The sequence below is a fragment of the Canis lupus genome, chromosome 17 (assembly GCF_003254725.2).
Source record: "Canis lupus dingo isolate Sandy chromosome 17, ASM325472v2, whole genome shotgun sequence".
In the NCBI taxonomy this organism is placed as follows: domain Eukaryota; kingdom Metazoa; phylum Chordata; class Mammalia; order Carnivora; family Canidae; genus Canis; species Canis lupus.
This window is the reverse complement of record NC_064259.1, coordinates 63,847,461-63,865,514: the sequence shown is the minus strand read 5'-3', so window position 1 is coordinate 63,865,514 and position 18,054 is coordinate 63,847,461. Positions and strand designations below refer to the sequence as shown.

The 18,054-nt window shown below is 49.3% G+C and overlaps 2 protein-coding genes across 2 annotated transcripts; both read right to left on the bottom strand.

Annotated features, from left to right (window-relative positions):
- Positions 1 to 908: 908 nt before the first annotated feature.
- TMIGD3 (transmembrane and immunoglobulin domain containing 3) lies at positions 909 to 3,202 on the bottom strand. Its single transcript, XM_035700434.1, is given in 4 exon segments — positions 909 to 1,168; positions 1,171 to 1,320; positions 2,780 to 2,889; positions 3,027 to 3,202. Coding segments are annotated over 4 exon segments (696 nt in total).
- Positions 3,203 to 9,062: 5,860 nt separating this feature from the next.
- ADORA3 (adenosine A3 receptor) lies at positions 9,063 to 12,779 on the bottom strand. Its single transcript, XM_025452884.3, has 2 exons — positions 11,859 to 12,779; positions 9,063 to 10,181 (listed from the first exon to the last, which is right to left on the bottom strand). The coding sequence occupies exons 1-2, from the start codon at positions 12,206 to 12,208 to the stop codon at positions 9,587 to 9,589; spliced, it is 945 nt and encodes a 314-aa protein (XP_025308669.1). The 5' UTR covers positions 12,209 to 12,779; the 3' UTR covers positions 9,063 to 9,586.
- Positions 12,780 to 18,054: the final 5,275 nt, after the last annotated feature.

The following is an 18,054-nucleotide window of genomic DNA, read 5'->3' as shown; positions in this document are numbered from 1 at the left end:
TCTCATTCATTTGGGGAATATAAAAATAGTGAATGGGAATAAAGGGGAAAGGAGAAAAAATGAGTGGGAAATATCAGAAAGGGAGACAGAACGTGAGAGACTCCTAACTCTGGGAAATGAACTAGGGGTGGTAGAAGGGGAGGTGGGCGGGGGGTTGGGATGCCTGGGTGATGGGCACTGAGGGGGGCACTTGGCGCGATGAACACTGGGTGTTATGCTATATGTTGGCAAATTGAACTCCAATAAAAAAATAAAAAAAAAGAAAGACATCTCTTCTGGAAATGGAAATAACTGAGAAGCCACAGAAGGAAAAAAGAAAAAGTCTAGTGCTTTCCATAAGCTCTTTGCCTGAGACAGAGGCTTTCTGATGCGAAAGGGAGGATTTCAGCATTTGCCAGGAGAATTTTGGAGCAGTCAAGTGCCTTAAGCAGACCTCCCCCTACAGGCTCCAGGCCAACCTACACCCAACCCAGCAGCCTCCTGGTGTGAACTGCCCTCCTGACCATTTTGGCCATGATCTTCATCCCAGTTTCTGAGGGTGCTCATCCGGGCACCCAGGTCATTTTTTATAGCCTCGCTCACCTCTCAAGGAAGGGATCTTCAAGACTCTAGACCTACAATCCTGGCTATGGAGCACAGACGTGTAATGACAACCTCAGAGCCTTTCCTGGCCAGCAGAACAGAGCCCTCCCACCTGTCAGCCACCATGAGCCTCTCCCAAATCCCATGGGCCAGATTGCTGGGAAGGAAGGGAAGTTCCAAGAGTAACCTGGAGCCCACACACCGTTCTCTTCCCCCAATTCCAAATTAATCCCCAGCACCATTAGCAACCACCAGGCTTCGGAGGGAAGGAGAGACCAGGTTACCCCAGAGAACCTAGCGGGAACCTGACTTGGCACTCACTAGCTTCAGTGAGTATTTACCACACCAACGCACAGGTTGCCCCTGAATAGACCCCTGGCCGACTCCTTACCTTTCCCAGACCAAAAATCACTGGCGAGGCCTCCTCTGTTGTCAGTCACAACCAGCTCTGTAAAATCCATGCCATCCCTGTCAAAGTCCCATTGGATGCCACACCGGTACCAGCCCGTATCCTCCTTGGTCAGGCAGGACACAGTGATGATGAACTGGCTTCCTGTGTCCCTCAGGACCACGTGGTCGGTACTATGGGTGTGAATGCAATGATGGTGCCATAGTCCCGAATGTAGCCTCAGTACCAGTATTTGCGATGGTCCTTATAGTGGGCATTGTAGTTGCAGGTAGCAGAAGCTGTGTCCAGCACAAAGCTTTCCTTGACCTTCTTGTCCATAACCATGGCATCTGTCAAAATAGACATGGGCATGTGTGCATGTGTATCCACACACACACACACACACACACACACACACACACACACACCATCGTTCTTTTAAACATGTTACAGCTCTTGTCATCCAGTAAAAAGTCAGTTAAAGCACAGGGAAGCTGAATTTTCATTTTCTTGTTTTGGGTATGACTATGAGGGGCCAAATTCATATGTTCAACTGTTAACCTCCAGTACCTCAGAATGTGACTGCATTTGGGGATTGAGCCTTTAAAGAGGTAATTAGTTTACAATAAGGTCATTAGAAAGGCCCAATGCAACTTGAGTGGTGTCCTTATGAAAAAGGAGTCTAGGATACAGGAGGACAGGCCAAACGACAAGTCATGTCTCATGTCTCTCCAGCTACCCAGTCTGTGCAGTTCGTTATAGCAGGCCGAGCCAGCAACTTGCACAGCTCTGGCCTGAGGGATACCCTTCTTCAAGGACAGAGGCGGCCTCTCACCCCTGCCCCTGGCCCCCTACTCCACTCTGGCCCTCTCAAAAAGTAAGTGACAAGGTTTGAAGGCTTCTGCTGGCTGCAGAGGGCCAAGAACAGAGGGAGCCAGCTTCTGTTCTTAGGAGCAAGGAACTTCCCATTTCCTCTGTGCAACGCCCGCAGGGGTAGCGCCATCATTCTCCGGATATTGCGTAGGGAGGAAGTCGTGCACGCCACGTCCTGCTCGACCATGGCTGGGGAAGTATCTGGACAAGGAGAAGATGTGGGCAGCAGGGCCCTCTGTCTCTCAGCCTTCCAGAGGTGTGCCAGGTCCCCGCAAATGCTGCCTGGGACCAGCCTGCACGGCATGCTCGCGTCCCTTGTGTGAATTGATATGACTTGATTTTTTGTTCTCTCAGCAAGCATTTCTAAAATTACCAGGACTTGAACCTAATCTTAAGAATTCAAAAGTCTTCATGCTACCAGATTCACACCACACAAGGAAGATGGGTTAATGCTCAGTCTGCAGGCCTGGACCCTGACCCAGGGAGAGGACAGCAGCAAGAAAGGTCAGCAGGCCAGAGGGCAGCAGAGCCCCCAGGCCAGCCACCCTCGCCTCCCAGCTCAGGTCTCACCCCTGGGCTCAGGCATAGACAGGCAGCAGGGAGTCCCAGCCTTGTTCCTCTGCACAAACACTTTTCTGGGGAGAAGGAGGAGGGAAGGGGAACTTCCGCTGAGAGAGTACAGAGCCCACATTTTTAGCTGAGGCTTTCAGATTCCTTCCAGCCTCCTTCCATTCCCCTTTCATCCCCTCCCTGCCACAGCTCACTTATCAGAGCTAAGAACAAGGATGAGTCCAGACAGGATTTTTCTCCTTCTTTTTTCCTATCCCACTCCTTCGGTGGTTCAGGCTATGGAGCAGCCACTCCAAGCAGCAGAGAAGGGAATGCAAAGTGTTTGGGAAGTTTGGAGGCTGGAGATGCTTCCTCTCTGTATTTTACCTGAAAAGGCAGTCAGGAAGAGCAGAACGAAGAACCCCATGACTGGAAGGAAGTGAACAACCTTCAACTGGAATGACAGGCTATGCCCAGAGGTCTCAGGAATCCTGGATCTGTTTAAGGGAAACCAGATCTTTGAGCCTCAGCTGGTTTTATCCTGTTTGAAGAGACCAGGGCAAAGGGAACAACCAGTCAAGCCAAGCAGTGCTGCCATGTGTAGCTATCCAGGTTGTGCACTGCACAAGGGTACCTCATCAGGGGGATGCCATTCGTGGAAATAAACTTACTTATGTAATAATGTGGGCAACTGAAAAAAAGTGTGGGCTTCCTGGCACTCCCAAAACAGCGGTGGAGATTCTCCTCCTGGATAAATACACCCTGGTGCAACAAAGCCTTGTACCCAATTAGCAGAACACAAGCATACATGCCAGCGTGGGCCCACATTCAAGTGTGGGACTGTACCCTGTCCTGCCAATGCACCGGGTATCGCCAGAGGGCACATCCACCACTCTTGGAGGCCCAGTTCTCTTTTAGCTGAGGGGAAGACTAATGAGGAGATTGCTAACTTCCCTGACTCCCAAGTGGACGCTGAAGCCTCATCCAGAGAGTGGGGTTGGGCAAAGCTGTTAAAAGCAGATGCACCTGGCATCAGGAGCATGGAGTGGCGTCCACGTGGTATTTTGGTGTTGGCAGCCAGGGCTGCCGCTTCCAGACCTCCTGAGAGTTTCCTGGGCAGAGCCGGGACAAGTCAAGGAGATGTCAATGCAGTGATAAAAGCTTCTCTTGGTTCCTATTGGGACTCATGGCCTGACTGCTGATTTTTAAAGTTTGAATTACAGAAGAATTTAAGCTGAACACTACTTCTCACACCCTAAAGCTAGCCCTTCCCATCAAGGGCCGGATGGGGATGAGTGTCTGATCCGGGTCGTTCAGTAATATCCTCTCCTGAGGGAGAGGGCCTTTCTTTCCTTCCCACGCAGTCAGCGTGTGGGCCTGCTTCAGGTGTGTGTTTTACCTGCACCGTGATAAAGGTGCCTTATTTACTCCTCATCAAACCTCTGTGAGTTCCATCAATAAACCGCAAAGTGGAAAAAAAGGCAGGGAAGTGGGTGGTGGTAAGGAAAGAAGGAGGAATCTATAGATTAAAAGAGGCTTAAGAGAGGTAATGACAAACTACCATCTATAGAACTTATTTGGATCCCGACTGAAGGTCTAGATAATGGGGAGATAGTTGATGATGTCAAGAAATTATTGTTTTTTTCAGATGGGATAATAACATTGTCAATAATCAACCTCTAAAAAAAAAAAAATCAGCCTCTAAGGGGCACCTGGATGGCTCAGTTGGTTAAGGGTCTGGCTCTTGGGTTTGGCTCAGGCTGTGATCTCAGAGTGGTGAGATCAAACCGCATGTTGGGCTCCATGCTCAGTGTGGAGTCTGATGAAGATTCTTTCTTCCTCCCTCTCCCCACCCTGTGCATGCACATGCATGTGCGTGCCCATGCACACACTCTCTCTCCTTCTAAAATAATTTTTTTAAATTTTTTTTATTTATGATAGTGAGAGAGAGAGACAGAGGCAGAGACACAAAAAGGCTCCATGCACCAGGAGCCTGACGTGGGATTTGATCCCGGGTCTCCAGGATTGCGCCCTGGGCCAAAGGCAGGCGCCAAACCGCTGCGCCACCCGGGGATCCCCTAAAATAATTTTTAAAGATTAAGTCTTTTAAAAAAAAATCTGGTTGGGGAGCCTGGGTGGCTCAGTGGTTTAGCACTGCCTTCAGCCCGGGGCGTGATCCTGGAGACCCAGGATCGAGTCCCACATGGGGCTCCCTGCATGGAGCCTGCTTCTCCCTCTGCCTGTGTCTCTGCCTCTCTCTCTCTCTCTCCGTGTCTCTCATGAATAAATAAATAAAATCTTTAAAAAATAAAAATAAAAATAAAATTTAAAAACCTGGAGGAATTGAGTTCCTTTTTAAATAAAATAAAATAAAATAACTAGCCTCTAAGATGGTTCCTGGTACTCTTGCTGTTGTTTAGTCCCCTCCTAAACTGAATCAGGGCTAGCCTGTTGTGATCAAGAAAATCAATAAAAATTGGGGCACCTGGGTGGCTCAGTTGGTTGGGTGTCTAGCTCCAGTCATGGTCTCAGGGTGCTGGGATCCAGCTCTATGTCAGGTCTCTGCTCAGTGCGGAGTCTACTTGTCTCTCTCCTTCCCCACAGCTTGTGCTTGCTCGCCCATGCTCTCAAATAAATAAATAAAATCTTTTAAAAAAGAAAATAAAAATTGCATAGCAACTGATAATTCATATTGACTAGATATCATATAGAATTGATAATTCATATAGAAATTCATCATTGAGTCCTTATCTCTGAGAAAGCTGCATGCAAAAAGAACACTAGGAATGGCTCAGAGATATTGCCATGAAACCAAGGAAAGGAGGCCCCTGGGTGGCTCAGTGGTTAAGCATCTGCCTTTGGCTTAGGGTGTGATCCCAGGATTCTGGGATCAAGTCCTACATTGGGGTCCCCTCAGGGAGCCTGCTTCTCCCTCTGCCTGTGTCTCTGCCTCTCTCTCTGTGTCTCTCATGAATAAATAAATAAAATCTAAAAAAAAAAAAAAAAAAAAGAAAAAGAAAAGAAAGAAACCAAAGAAAAGTAGCAACAGGAGAAGTGGGTTGGGCATAGATATCAGTAAAGTTCCAAGACAAGAAAAGGTTGCATTTGAAAGCAAAGGAGAGGCCCAGAGTTTTAGAATGAACCATGTGTCTATTCTCATTCTGAGTATTAGTTGATGCTCCTTAGTTCTGTTGCTGCCTTGTAAGGATAAAATTAATTTTTGTTTCTCAGATGTGTAACTTAAGAAGATGAGTGGGTAATAAGAACAAGCCAATTGATCATTTAAAAAAATTTATATATATATGTATTTTAGATTTCATCTATTTATTCATAAGAGACACAGAAAGAGGCAGAGACCCAGGCAGAGGGAGAAGCAGGCTCTCTGCGGGGACATCAATGTGGGACTCGATCCCCAGACCCGGAATCATGTCCGGGCCAAAGGCAGACACTCAACCACCGAGCCACCCGGGCCCCCCCCGCCCCCTCCCAAAATACTTTTCATAAATAAAAACCAAAATGTTTGCAGATAAAATAATTTGATGTCCAAAATTTCAAGATAATCAGGGTGGGGTGAGTGGATAGAGACATAAATGGAACAACACTGGATGATCAACATTGGTTGATCATTATTAAAGCAGAATCATCAATATCTGAGAGGTTATTATGCTGGCCTCTTCACTTTTGTGTGCCTCAAGTTTTCCATAATAAAAAGTAAAAACAAAACAAAACTCTGACACAGGGATGACAAGGTTCAGTTTTAGGAAACTGCCCGAGTTCACACAGCTAGTACAGCCACCATGATCTGATGCTAAATCTGAGAGGGGGAGAAAAATTCTTTCCAGCATACTCTTCCTTCCCCAATAGTAATAACACAGCAGAAGTATAGACTACAAGGGGACATACAGCATGTCATCTGAGCAATTGTGGCAACAGGCAGCCTGTTTCCCCATTTGCAGCATATCCAGGAAGGCATCTAAGGGCAGAGTGTCTCTAAAAAATGAGCACCTGGTTGTAAGACTGAATTTACCCACAGACAATGGCCAGACCATATATAAAACTAGACCTCTGGACAGAACATCTGGCCCAGGAAACCAGCATTTTATCTGTAGTAACTGGACAGGGAAGCCAGCCTGTTAAAAGTCAGTTTTGTAGAAAGTCAGACCATAATCTCTAGCAGAAGTCCAGAACACCAAAAGATAATCCCTGTGACAACCCCAGATGGCTAGTAGTAACTGACAGCTTTCCAAATGTTTGTCCTTCTTCCAGCTGGGGACCAACCAGAGAAAGCCAAATATGCTCACCTTGCCAATCACACAGGAATGCCCCACTTCTCATAGCTTCCCCAGGCCAATGGCACACCTGAAGCCTCCCTGTTGCCACCAGAGAGCTTGCCTACTCCTCTGCCTGCCTTCAAGTCTCTGCCAAAATGCAAGTGGCAGCGACTGACTCTCTTGCTATTGCAAACTTGGGGTAGCCTTTGCTTGTTGCCACTTGGTCTTCGCTTATATCCACGGTAGACTTGATTTAAAAAAAAAAAATTAGGTACATAAACCCAGCTACTCAACATCTACTGTGGTTCCAGAGAATTCATACAGAGGAGGAGGAAGCAAAACTCAGTTTTGTCTGGGTAGTCTTTTTACCTTATTCCTTTTGGAACAGAGAATCAACAACCACCTTCAAGTGTCCCGTTAAAGGAGGCTAGCCAAGAGACAGGCCTGAGGAGGCGCAAGTGACGCTGATCTCTAAACCTGAAACCAGGGTGGAGCTCGCCACTTCTACTAAAGCTCCTCACCAGTGATTCTTAGTTCATCTTTTTTGAGTCTACTTCAAAAGGCATCCTCACTTTAAGGGCTTTTAGTGGGCTGGTGGACCATCTTAGCCCAGGACATTCCTACTTGACCAAAACAAAATAAAACAAAACATAAAAAAACAACCACACTATAACTCCCTGCAAACTATAACTTCCTTGCAGAACTCAGTGGGTTTGCTAAGCAATGGCCTTCAGAAAGAAAGAGAAGAAAAGAAGAGAAAAGGAAAAGAGAGAAAAAAAGCTTTTTTTTCTGAGACTCGGGGACTATAGCTCATCTTACGATACCAAATGACACAGGACAGACTCCTGCTTTGCTTGGAAGGAAGCTGTCCCCTTAACCCAAATTTTCTATGTGTTGCTATAGCAACTGCTAGAAATTGTTTGTAAATTATGAAGCTGCCTCTGTTTGGGATTGAAAACTAACCAGCACTTCCCTCAAAGGTCCCAGTGGGCAAAGGTGGCCTCTGTGCAGATGAGTGTACCGGGGTCACCAGAAGCCCCATGGTAAACACAGGGCCTCAGCCTGAAGGGGCATGTTAACTAAGCACAAAAATTAATTCTGGGGGATTGAGGAGGGAAAGCCTGAAATCAAACAAGGGGATGCCATTAAGGGGAAAATTTGTGGTAGTTTTGAGGGCGGCGCTTGGATTTTTAGAGAAGAAAGATCCCCAAATGTTGAAGGGGAGACTGGGGAGATGAATATTGCTTCCCACACCTCCAGCGTCACTGGAGGCGGGTCCTAGTCATTTGCCTTTAAGATACTGTGAGCGCTGCGGGCAAATGAGCAGGTCAGCGACCAACACAGTTTGGCATTAGTAGGAGAGTAGATGGAAGTGTTTGAATCTCCCAGATAGCGTTCATTCTTCCTGGGCTGGCGGGGAAGAAGTGAGGACATTTACTGAAATGAAACATTAATTAGGTAAATACAGTTACCGACCTCTGGCCTAAGATTGCGATCAGGATAAACTTTCAGAACCAGCTAAGAATCAATTAAAGGAAAAAAATCTCCAGTACACTTATGTTCTTCGAAGTGGTTTAATTGAAACCCCCATCTTGCTGTTCTCATCAGCTTCATATACTCATTGTTTGGAGGAGAGTCCACAGCTGCACATTTGAGTAGACCAAATCAGGGGTGTCCTCTGACTCTCCAGAGCCACACTCAGTGCTGGAAGGATGTGATTAGGACGCTAGCCCTGCCTGATATCCGGATTAATGAGACACCAGTGATAGTACCTGAGGCCTCTGCCCCAATCAGCAGTCCTCAAGCATACAAACCGTAGGTTGTATCCATGTATCTGCTAGTTGTACATGAGGTGAACTTGAGAGTTTGGACTTTGGAGAAGTTACAGGTCCTTCTTTGTGCCTGAGAATAGGTGGGGAACTTGGGTTCTCCCAAAAAGGCAGGACTGAGTTTAAATATGGCCTTACTACTTGTTAACTGACTATAGACAGACAAGTTACTTAACCTCTCTGTGCCTCTGTTTTCCTTCTGCAAAATGGATGGGATGATAATGGTGGCACATTCTTCAGACATATCAACATCAGAAAAAGTAAGGTATGGAAAGTGCTTAGCTCACAGAAAGCACTCCACAAGTAATAGCTACCCTGTGCCCCTTTCTTGCCCCTTTGATCCTTCTCTAACAATTGGTGAATGGCTCATAAAGTTGCCAAAAGCTCAGATCAGCCCCGGAAAAAAAAAAAAAAAAAAGCAGGGTGTTCTAAGGCAAGGGGTGAGGGGCCCAGAGTCCAAACAGGTGAACGTGGCATGTGGCTCCCGGTGGCAAGGGCTAGAGTGCCAAGATCTGCCAGCTGGGTCTGTGAACCTCAGGTAACCCTGAACTCTCAGAAAAGAGCTACATGACAGTTAGTGGTCATTTTTATTTCCTCAAATACAATTACAGATGAATTCAGCAGTTTAAGTCTCCCTTTGTGACCTGTTCCTACCATCTCCCTGACATCTGCTGGGGTAGGTTTCTTGGTGTGATTCTGCAATGGAGTGGAACAGAGTCGCCACCACACTCATGTCCCGCAGGACTGGGACTTTTCATCTCTGAGTCAACAAGGCCTCCTTCGGATTCCATAACTTCTCCTCTTGCTTGGGAAGGAGGAACACAAACAGTAGTAACAGCAGGACATTTTCCTCAAGTCAGACATCCAGAACAGTGAATCAGAGAAGAAGGACAAGAAAATAATTGGATTACAGGAAGGGTGTTAGGGGAGATACAATTGGAGGCAACCAGTCAAATGCTCCCCACCTCAGTAGAAGAAATTAAGGATGTGAAAGCCCTTGGCTCAGGCAAATAGGTCCTCAAGTGTTTACTGATGTTGAATCTGGAGGTTAATGGGGGTGAAGAATCATCTTTCAAGGACAACTACTCAGAAGTCTACTCAGTGCTTGAGTCCAAAGAATCAGAGGACTGGCAGATCATATAGGTCTTGAAGATCAAAAGATAGGTTTCCTTGAACTTCTTTATTTTATAAGCATAGACAATAGGGTTCATCATAGAGTTAGCATGGGAGAGCAGAATGCCCAAATACAGTATGATCTGTGGCACCTCACCATGAAAGTACGTGATACAGTTGATGATAGATAAAGGCAGCCAGGAAAAAGCAAACAGGAAGAGAACCAGAAACAGGGACTTGGCCGTCTTGAACTCCCGTCCATAAAATGCACCTGTCTCTTTGGAGCTTGAAAAGTTCTGATTGAGTTTGTTCCGGATGACATAGAATATGTCAAGATAGATGGCACACATGACAACCAGGGGGATTAAGATCCAAGTGAAGAAGCTGAAGTAGACCATGTAGTCCATCCTCATGACAGAACTGAACTGGCACGAGAGGAAGGTGACATTTCTCTGGTGCTCTGAGGTCAGTTTCATGTTCCAGCCAAACATGGGGGTCAGTCCCACCAGGAAGGACACCAGCCAGCAAAGCCCCAGGGCCAACCATATTCTTCTTTGTGTGGTGACCCTCCTGTATCTGTTGGAATGGAAGAGAATGGGTGAGTTCATAGAATTGCTACAGGAAGGGGCAGGGGGTGACAGGAGCGGGGATGGGGATGGGGTGGGGACGGGGATGGAGAGTGCTGGCATTCCGGCAAACGTGTCTGGGGGACTTTTTAAAAGAAATATGATCAAGAATGGATTAAAAATACTTTGCCACACTCACAGCTCCATTTCCAGCCCAAGAATTCTTTGACTCCTGGGAGGTAAGAGTTTTCTAGGTCTCTTGGGACCTGGTGAGAAATGACCTATCTCCTTAAAGCACCTTTCCAGCAACGCTCTGCCTTCTTTTGTTTGGCTGCTGTGCCGAAGCCCAGAAGTTATAACTGCCTCTCCACACTCCCCTCCACCTGTGCCTGCCCCTGCTTCTCTGTTTGCACTGGCATCCACACTTGATAATTGAGTTACATGGGTCTGTGGAGGTGTGGAGATCGTGTGGAAGTGCTTCCAGAACCTCAGATGACTCATCCACAGAGAAGCACCATCCTTCCTGACAACATCCCACACACAACACAAGAAGGAAACTGATTTTGTTAAGTATTGACTGTGTACTTAGGAGACTTTATCTCAGTTAAATCTCACAACAAACTAAAGCTATTTTTATGATAATCTCCATTTCATTGCTGGTGATGGGTACAGATGACAGGAGTTGGAGCTACTATTGACTGAGCATAGACCGTGTGCAGGCATTTTTTTAAGAGCCTTACACGTGTGAACTATGTAATTACAAGGAAGTGGCAATATTTGTCCCCATGTTATAGGTGGAAAAGGAAAAAAGAAAGAAAGAAAGAAAGAAAGAAAGAAAGAAAGAAAGAAAGAAAGAAGAAAGAAAGAAAGAAAGAAAGAAAGAAAGAAGAAAGAAAGAAAGAAAGAAAGCAAGCAAGCAATCCTGGTAACCTGTACAAGCTACAAGTAGCAGAGGTGAAATCGAAGCGAGGTAGATTTGTGTTCAGAGTATCTTAACCGCTATGGAAAGATGAGGAACCAAAGCAGTAAAAGTAACTTGCCCCAGCTCAGATATCAAGATCTGGACTTTGAAGCTCAGGCTTTTTAGTATCAAAAGCTTGTTTACAGCCCCCTCCCTGCATCTCTTCCCTAAGATCAGAGAGAAGGAGGGCAAGACAATTGTCACTCAGGACACCTGGGGAATGAGATGTCTCCATTAGGTGGTCCGTCCTGTTCACCTCATCACATTGCTACTTTCTGCAATGGAGAACTGTTTCTTGGTCCCCTCCTCAGCTTGGAAGAGGAAGCAAAGTCGAAATAACTTGAAAATAACCTACGTCTGCAAAGAACAGAAGCATCCGTTTATTTCTCTCCTCCTATTCTTTTCTGTCTGCTCCTTATTTTATCTAGTAGGTTTCTGTCATTTCTAAAACCCAAGAACATCTTTTACTAATTGAAGGTGCATCAAGCTTCCACCATCTTAGCTGCCCCGGGGGCCTAAGCGTACACCCCCATAGTCAGCGGAGACGGCCTGAGCACTCCTCTGTTCCCCAGTCCCAGCTCAACACTGTTCCAACCCTCACACACCAAATGGTGAAAAGAAATGTAGCTCCCTCTTTCAAGTTCAGAGGCCAGTTTTGATTCGGTTTCATTGAAGAAGCCCTGGGTCCCAGGCACCTCCATCACTGCCCCACACGGCCCCTCTTACCTGACAGTGAGCTTGACCCGCAGGTACCGGTCCACAGCAATGGCTAGCAGGGACATGATGGAAGCATGAGTGAAGATCAACAGCAGGCAGGTCATGAAAAGGCAGTTATAAAATTGGATTGTGATGCCCAGGCTGATGACAATGGCCAAAGGCATGACCAGCACCCCAACGGCAATGTCAGCAAGGGCCAGGGAGACAATGAAATAGAAGGTGGTGGTCTGTAGGCTGGGGTTCAGCTTGACCACCCAGATGACCAACACATTGCCCACGATGGCGCAGAGCCCGATGAGAATCTCCACTGTGATGTAGGTGACATTGGCCAACAACAGGGCAGTGCCATTGACAGCCATCTTGCTTTCTCCAAGGAGCTTCCCAAGTAATAGGCGTGCTGACAGGATCCGTGTGGCCCGGTGAGCCTAGCTCTTGCCAGGCATCTCGCTAGAGGTTCAGGTGCAACAGCAACGGTCCCAAATTCACAACTTGCTCATTCCTTCTCTTCTCTGGTGGGACGCTCCCTTGGAGAGCCTCCCTTCTTTTCTTAGAGGGTGCCCATCTCGGGGCAATCATTTCCTGCCCCTTCATGGGCCACACACCCCTGGGCTCCCGGAAGCGTGGAGGACAGTTCTTTATGGGGTGAATCTGAAAGTGCCGTTCCTCTAAGTTCCCCAGACAGACACGCTCATAGCTTCTGCCTCCTGCCCCTCCTTGAGCTCCATCGAGATAAGCAACCTTCTTAGGGGGGGCGGTCAGGAAGTGAGATGGGCCAAGAGGAAGCAGAGACCAGGAACACTCACAAGCAGATGAAAAGAGCAGAGGAGCGGTGTGAGTGGCATGGAGAAGGCTCGAGATTCATTCACTCTGGGACTGGATGGGAGTGTAGGCCTGGGTGAGAGAGCAGTGGAAGCACAGACTTGAATGTTCTGGCTTTCTGCTGGCTTAGCAGAAATACCCCGTGACAAGGAGGCAAACGGGAGCCACAGGGGAACAAGAAGTAGATTTTGGTGGCAGCCTTAGCCAGAATTTATTGTTTTCTTAGTGTACGCTACAGATTGAATGTCTGGGTCCTTCCCCCACCCCACACAAAATGTATATGTTGAGAGATCTGAGCCTCAAAGTGACAGTATTAGGAGTAGGGTCTTTGGGAGATGGCTGGGTCAAGGAGATGGAGCCACCATACGTGGGATTACTGTCTTATAAGAGACACCCCACAGAGCTCCTTCACCCTTTCCGCCATTCAGGAACAAGGAGCTGTCTCCCACCAGACACCAGAGCTGCTGGCACCTTGATCTGGGGCCTCCCAGCCTACAGAATTGACCATTTCTGTTGCTTATAAGCTGCCCAGGCTTTGGTGTTCTGTTACAGTTGCCTGAACAGACTGAGACAGTGCGTTAACAGCGAGCGCTGAGAATTGAGGGGCATGAGTGGACTCTTGGCCGGCACAGCTGGGATCCAGCTTCTGCATCAAAGATCCTTTGCTAAAGGAACAAGCTAAGAGCCCCTGCTTAGAAGGGCAAAAAGGCTCGGCACCTCCCATAAGCATATCTGCCGACTCTCCATTTCCCGGGTCAGCCCACACACCCACCAAGGTCTCACATTCCCTCCAGCCAGCAACCAGCTGGTGACAACTCTCTCTGAGGAACAACAGGACAACAGGATGATGGCCAGGCAGAGAGAAGGGAAAGGCCCACGCGTGCACACCGTCACACAGCGTACCCTCTCACCACCGCCTGCAGGAATGAGGAACCCAACTGCTTTCCTGGAAGTTGTTCATCTGGTCTGCAGCTTCTGGAAACCAGACACTTAAAGGCAGTGGTCACTTAAGGTCCCTCTAGTTCAGGTGCTCTCAGTCCTGCCCCAAGGGGTTATTTACAGAGACAGCAAGAAGGGGTGGGTGGACCTGAGCCTGCACCGTGAACTGAAGGGTTTATGATATTTGCCTTAAATGCCAATCCATGTACAGCCCCAACTAAACCTTGACGCTACCAACAGTGTTGTTTACCTCCTCGCCAGGGCCCTGGTGAGATGCCTCGGGATGTGGCCTCCACATCACCCTCTGCTCCCCCACCTCATCCCGGGTTGGCCCAGGCTGAATCCCTTGCTCATGCCTCTAGACTTGTCATTTCTCCCTGGGCTGGGGGACAGCCCTCTCCAACTGCATCTCTTTCACTCCAGCATTTTCCAGCGCTAACTCTGCCTGCATCCAGCAGGGCTTCTCATCAAAGTTTCTACCGCCATTGCTTTTTTTCTCTCTGCTTCAGAGAAGGAAGTCACAGAGACCTATTTTTAGAAGGCTGCATGCCACCCAAAGAAGTCGCTCTTGGCCTAAAGCAATTGTTGAATCTTGGTGGCAAGCTGTAAACGATGGGCCCTCCCGGCCTGTCCCTTGCCACCGGCTAGCACCAAACAGCCCTATGTGAGAGAGAGACTCTCTTGGTGTAGGGACAAGTCCTGTTGCCTGGTTGGAGCAAAAATACAGCAATAGGGTGGTTTCCTGGGGGCTTTGGCCACTCCAAGTCTGCCTTACAGCCTTGTTCTGAGTTTGAGAACTGGTCAGACAATGGACAGCTCCCAAGGAAGAGAGAGAGATAGGGGCCTCTGCGTGGTTATGGGCCAGAAGCTGGGCAAAGGGGAAAGGTGGCAGAGGCCAGGAAAGTGCCTGAGCCATGGATCTAGCCATGGGAAGTGGACCGAGGCCTCGGGGATGGACTGGACAGCTGCAGCTGGAAACCTGACTGGTGTGTTTGCTGATTCTTAGCCCTTTCATCCTCCATTAGGACCTAGGTGAGTCCTTTTAGGACTAGCCCATCTTGGCTTGGTTAGAGAAATCAAGGAGAGGGCTTTGTGACCCAGCACCGTGACAGGAGCAGTGTGGTGGGTACAGGATAGCCTGTGAGAAAGTCATTCCAGGAGAAAAGGATAAGCGGGGGGACGGGGGGGGCACTCTTGGGACACCTGACCTAACCACCTCTTCCCAGCAGGGAGTTCTCTGGAAATTCCTCTCCATGAACAAGGGAGGCCTGAGCCCATTCCCACTCAGAGGGGTGACAAGAAGGTTGAACAGAGAGGTTTCCAGTTACTTTGCAATTAGGCCTAGGATTGGGCCCTGAGCCAACTTTCCACTCCAGATGGAACAGCAGAAGGCAGCCTGGAGAAGAGGACAGAGAGGCCAGGGCAGATGGTCATCTTGCTTACCACCAACCCCTCCCCCTCCCTAGACGGCCCACAGCTGCTCTCGGGTAACTTCCTTCATCTGTCATGGAGGGACCACCTCAGCCTCCAGAGGCATCTCCAGATGCAAGTCCCCCAACAGCCTCTGTGCAGCCCTTAGGATCAAGTCCAGCCTCCCTGGAATGGCACATGAGACCTTTCAAGGCGGGAGTCTCCCAGCCTCTGCAGCCTCCTCCCCCCTGATACCACAAGCACCGTGGGTCCCCCTCCCCCCTGACACCACAAGCACCGCCATGCTTTCACTTCCTCTCTCCTGTGCACCCGGCTTGGAAAGCCCTTCTCCCCATGTCTACCTAGAACACATGCACTCTTTCTTCAAGACTATTCTCAGACAGGACCCTGAAGAGAACTTCCCAGACATCCCCTCCCTGCGCTGTGTTTATCGGGCCCCCCTCCTCTGTCATCCTGCAAGCTCCTGAAGCATAGGGCTCCCCACTTTTCATTTCTAGCCCTACCACAATGCCTGGCGGATCGATGTGCTCCAGTATATTTTTTGATAAGTGAACGAGTAGGAAAGCACCTCAGTGAACCGGGGGCATCAGCTTGGCACTGGGTATAGAATACCAATAAATCAGCTAGGACCTGCCAGGTATGTTCCCTTATGCCATCTGCAGTGTTGGGCACTTCACTTTCTTAGTCTTGTTCAATGCTCTCTGATGAAATTGATAATGTAATCAAAGCTGAGCAGACCAGGTTCAGAATGGTGACATAACCTCCCCAGGGTTGCGCAGCTAGGAAGTGGCGGAGCCGGCATCAAACCCAGGCCTCTGGTTTCAGGAAATGAATGGGCAACTGAACAACCACATGAAGCTTTTACAAGTACAAGGCATCCGTGGACTTGATGTTGCCATATCCTCAACATGACGTTCTAACCTCACACCTGGAAAAGAGGTGACCAAGCCTGTGGGAACAGAGCACAAGGACAGTGTAGGTCTAGCACCTGCTCTGAATCACAAAGAAGTGGAGGAGCCAGCAGGCCACTTGGCAGGGCCCCAAGGAGAGCTCTGGGATAGAAAGAAAACTTTCATTGGACCAGAGTATCAAAATATTTCTTTAATAATAAAATTAACTATAAGTAAGAAGTGGCTCAGGGAATTTCCCCCATCTCAAAGAGTTGTGTCTGTTTTAGTTTTACAAAAAGAATCTGAGCTCCATGGAAGAGGCAAGGATCAGGGAGGATCCATCAACCCGAACCACAGGAAGCGTCTGGAGTCCCTAGGAAAGGCCTCACCTGTCCCGACCCCAGGCCTGACGCGCCTGGACATAGCTCAGCCACAGGACCGCAACCTTGCCCTTGGGGTTCTGCTTAACATGGTGAGAGGCTGGCCAGAGAGTGCTCATCTGCTCCTTTGCAGCTGCTCAGACAAGCCTGAGAGAGCCCCAGCAACCACCCCGCACCAACAGCCAGATGCTGTGTGAGCAGGATTGCGGCCGAGGGGGCAGGCACGGGGTGGGGTGGGGGGCTCATCAGAGCAGCAGTCCAGGCAGTCACTGAGACAGGATGGCGGGCAGGTGGGGGGTGGTCGTTTCTGCCTGAGGCTGGCTCACGCTGCCTCCCCTGCTGCCTGTGGAGTTGCACAAAGTCAGTTTGTTCACTTCCTCTTGGCCCCATTACCACTTCCGCAAAGCTTTATATTTTTACAAAGCTTTGTGCTAGCTAGCGGCAGAGGCTTAGAAAGAGCGAGATGGCCAAGAAGGTGGCCTCTCCCAGCACCCCTCCTTTCCCTGCTTCAGTCAGCCAGGAGGAGGAGGCTAGGCCCTCAGAAGCCTTCCTCCAGGACTGATCCAGAGCCACTGTCCCCAGGGCCCAGTGACTTGAGCCCAAGGAGCCAGGGACTCCTGAGGCCTACAGCCGGAGTTCAAGAGACCCACTCAGAGCCAGCCCGAGGGAGAAGGGAAAGACCAAGTTTCCTTTACTCTGAGCAAGAGAAAATCCTGCGCAGCAAAGCGGAGCTCCTTGGTCCAACGTCCTGCCCACCAGGGCCCCCAACCCCACGTGCAACGGAAGGCCCCAGGCCCTGATGGAGAGTCCAGAGCAGGCTCCAGCCAACTCTGAGTTTTCACAGGTTCTAGGCGCTCAGAAACCAAGGAGATGCCAGTGTACAGAGTGGCAGCGGGGTCCAGGCTTCCTGCCCCGGCGGGGTGTCCGCCGGGCTCCCGCTGAGCCTCTGCCGGGCGCTGTGCTCACAGTGACCGCCAGGTGGCGGCACATCCCCACGGCCTCCGGGTGGGCCCGCGCCCCAAGGGGCAGCGGGGAGGCCGCAGCACCCACCCGTGTAGCGCAGGACACCAAGGGACTAAGGGCTCGGGAGACGCGGCCGATGCGCGGCTGCCCGGGCTCAAGCCCACCCCCTGGCACATTTCTGGGCAACACTAAACTCAGTCCTCAGCTCAAAACGGTGGAGAAGCTGCTCCGACTTTCAGAGCTGTGCGGATTCCGGGAAAAACAGCGGCTGGGGTTTCTTCTTCAGAGTGTGTGAAGCTGAGCATTTCCTCATGTGCTTGTTGGCCATGTCTATGTCTTCCTCTGTGAGGTTTCTCTTCATGTCTTTTGCCCATTTCATGATGGGATTGTTTGTTTCTTTGGTGTTGAGTTTAATAAGTTCTTTATAGATCTTGGAAACTAGCCCTTTATCTGATAGGTCATTTGCACATATCTTCTCCCATCCTGTAGGTTGTCTTTGAGTTTTGCTGACTGTATCCTTTGCTGTGCAAAAGCTTCTTATCTTGATGAAGTCCCAATAGTTCATTTTTGCTTTTGCCCCGCACAGGCTCCACTCCGCCCGCTTAATTAAGCAGAACCAACCCATGAGACTCACAGCAGGGGAAACTGAGGCCCAGAGGTGCACAGGCCCGCTGGTGGCTGTGCGGCTGGTCGCAGGAGTGCGGGGACTCGGAGGCCGCTACTGGCCCCTCATTTCGGGGGAGGACAGAGGAGACCAGGAGACCAGGCAGGGGCTGCTCAGGG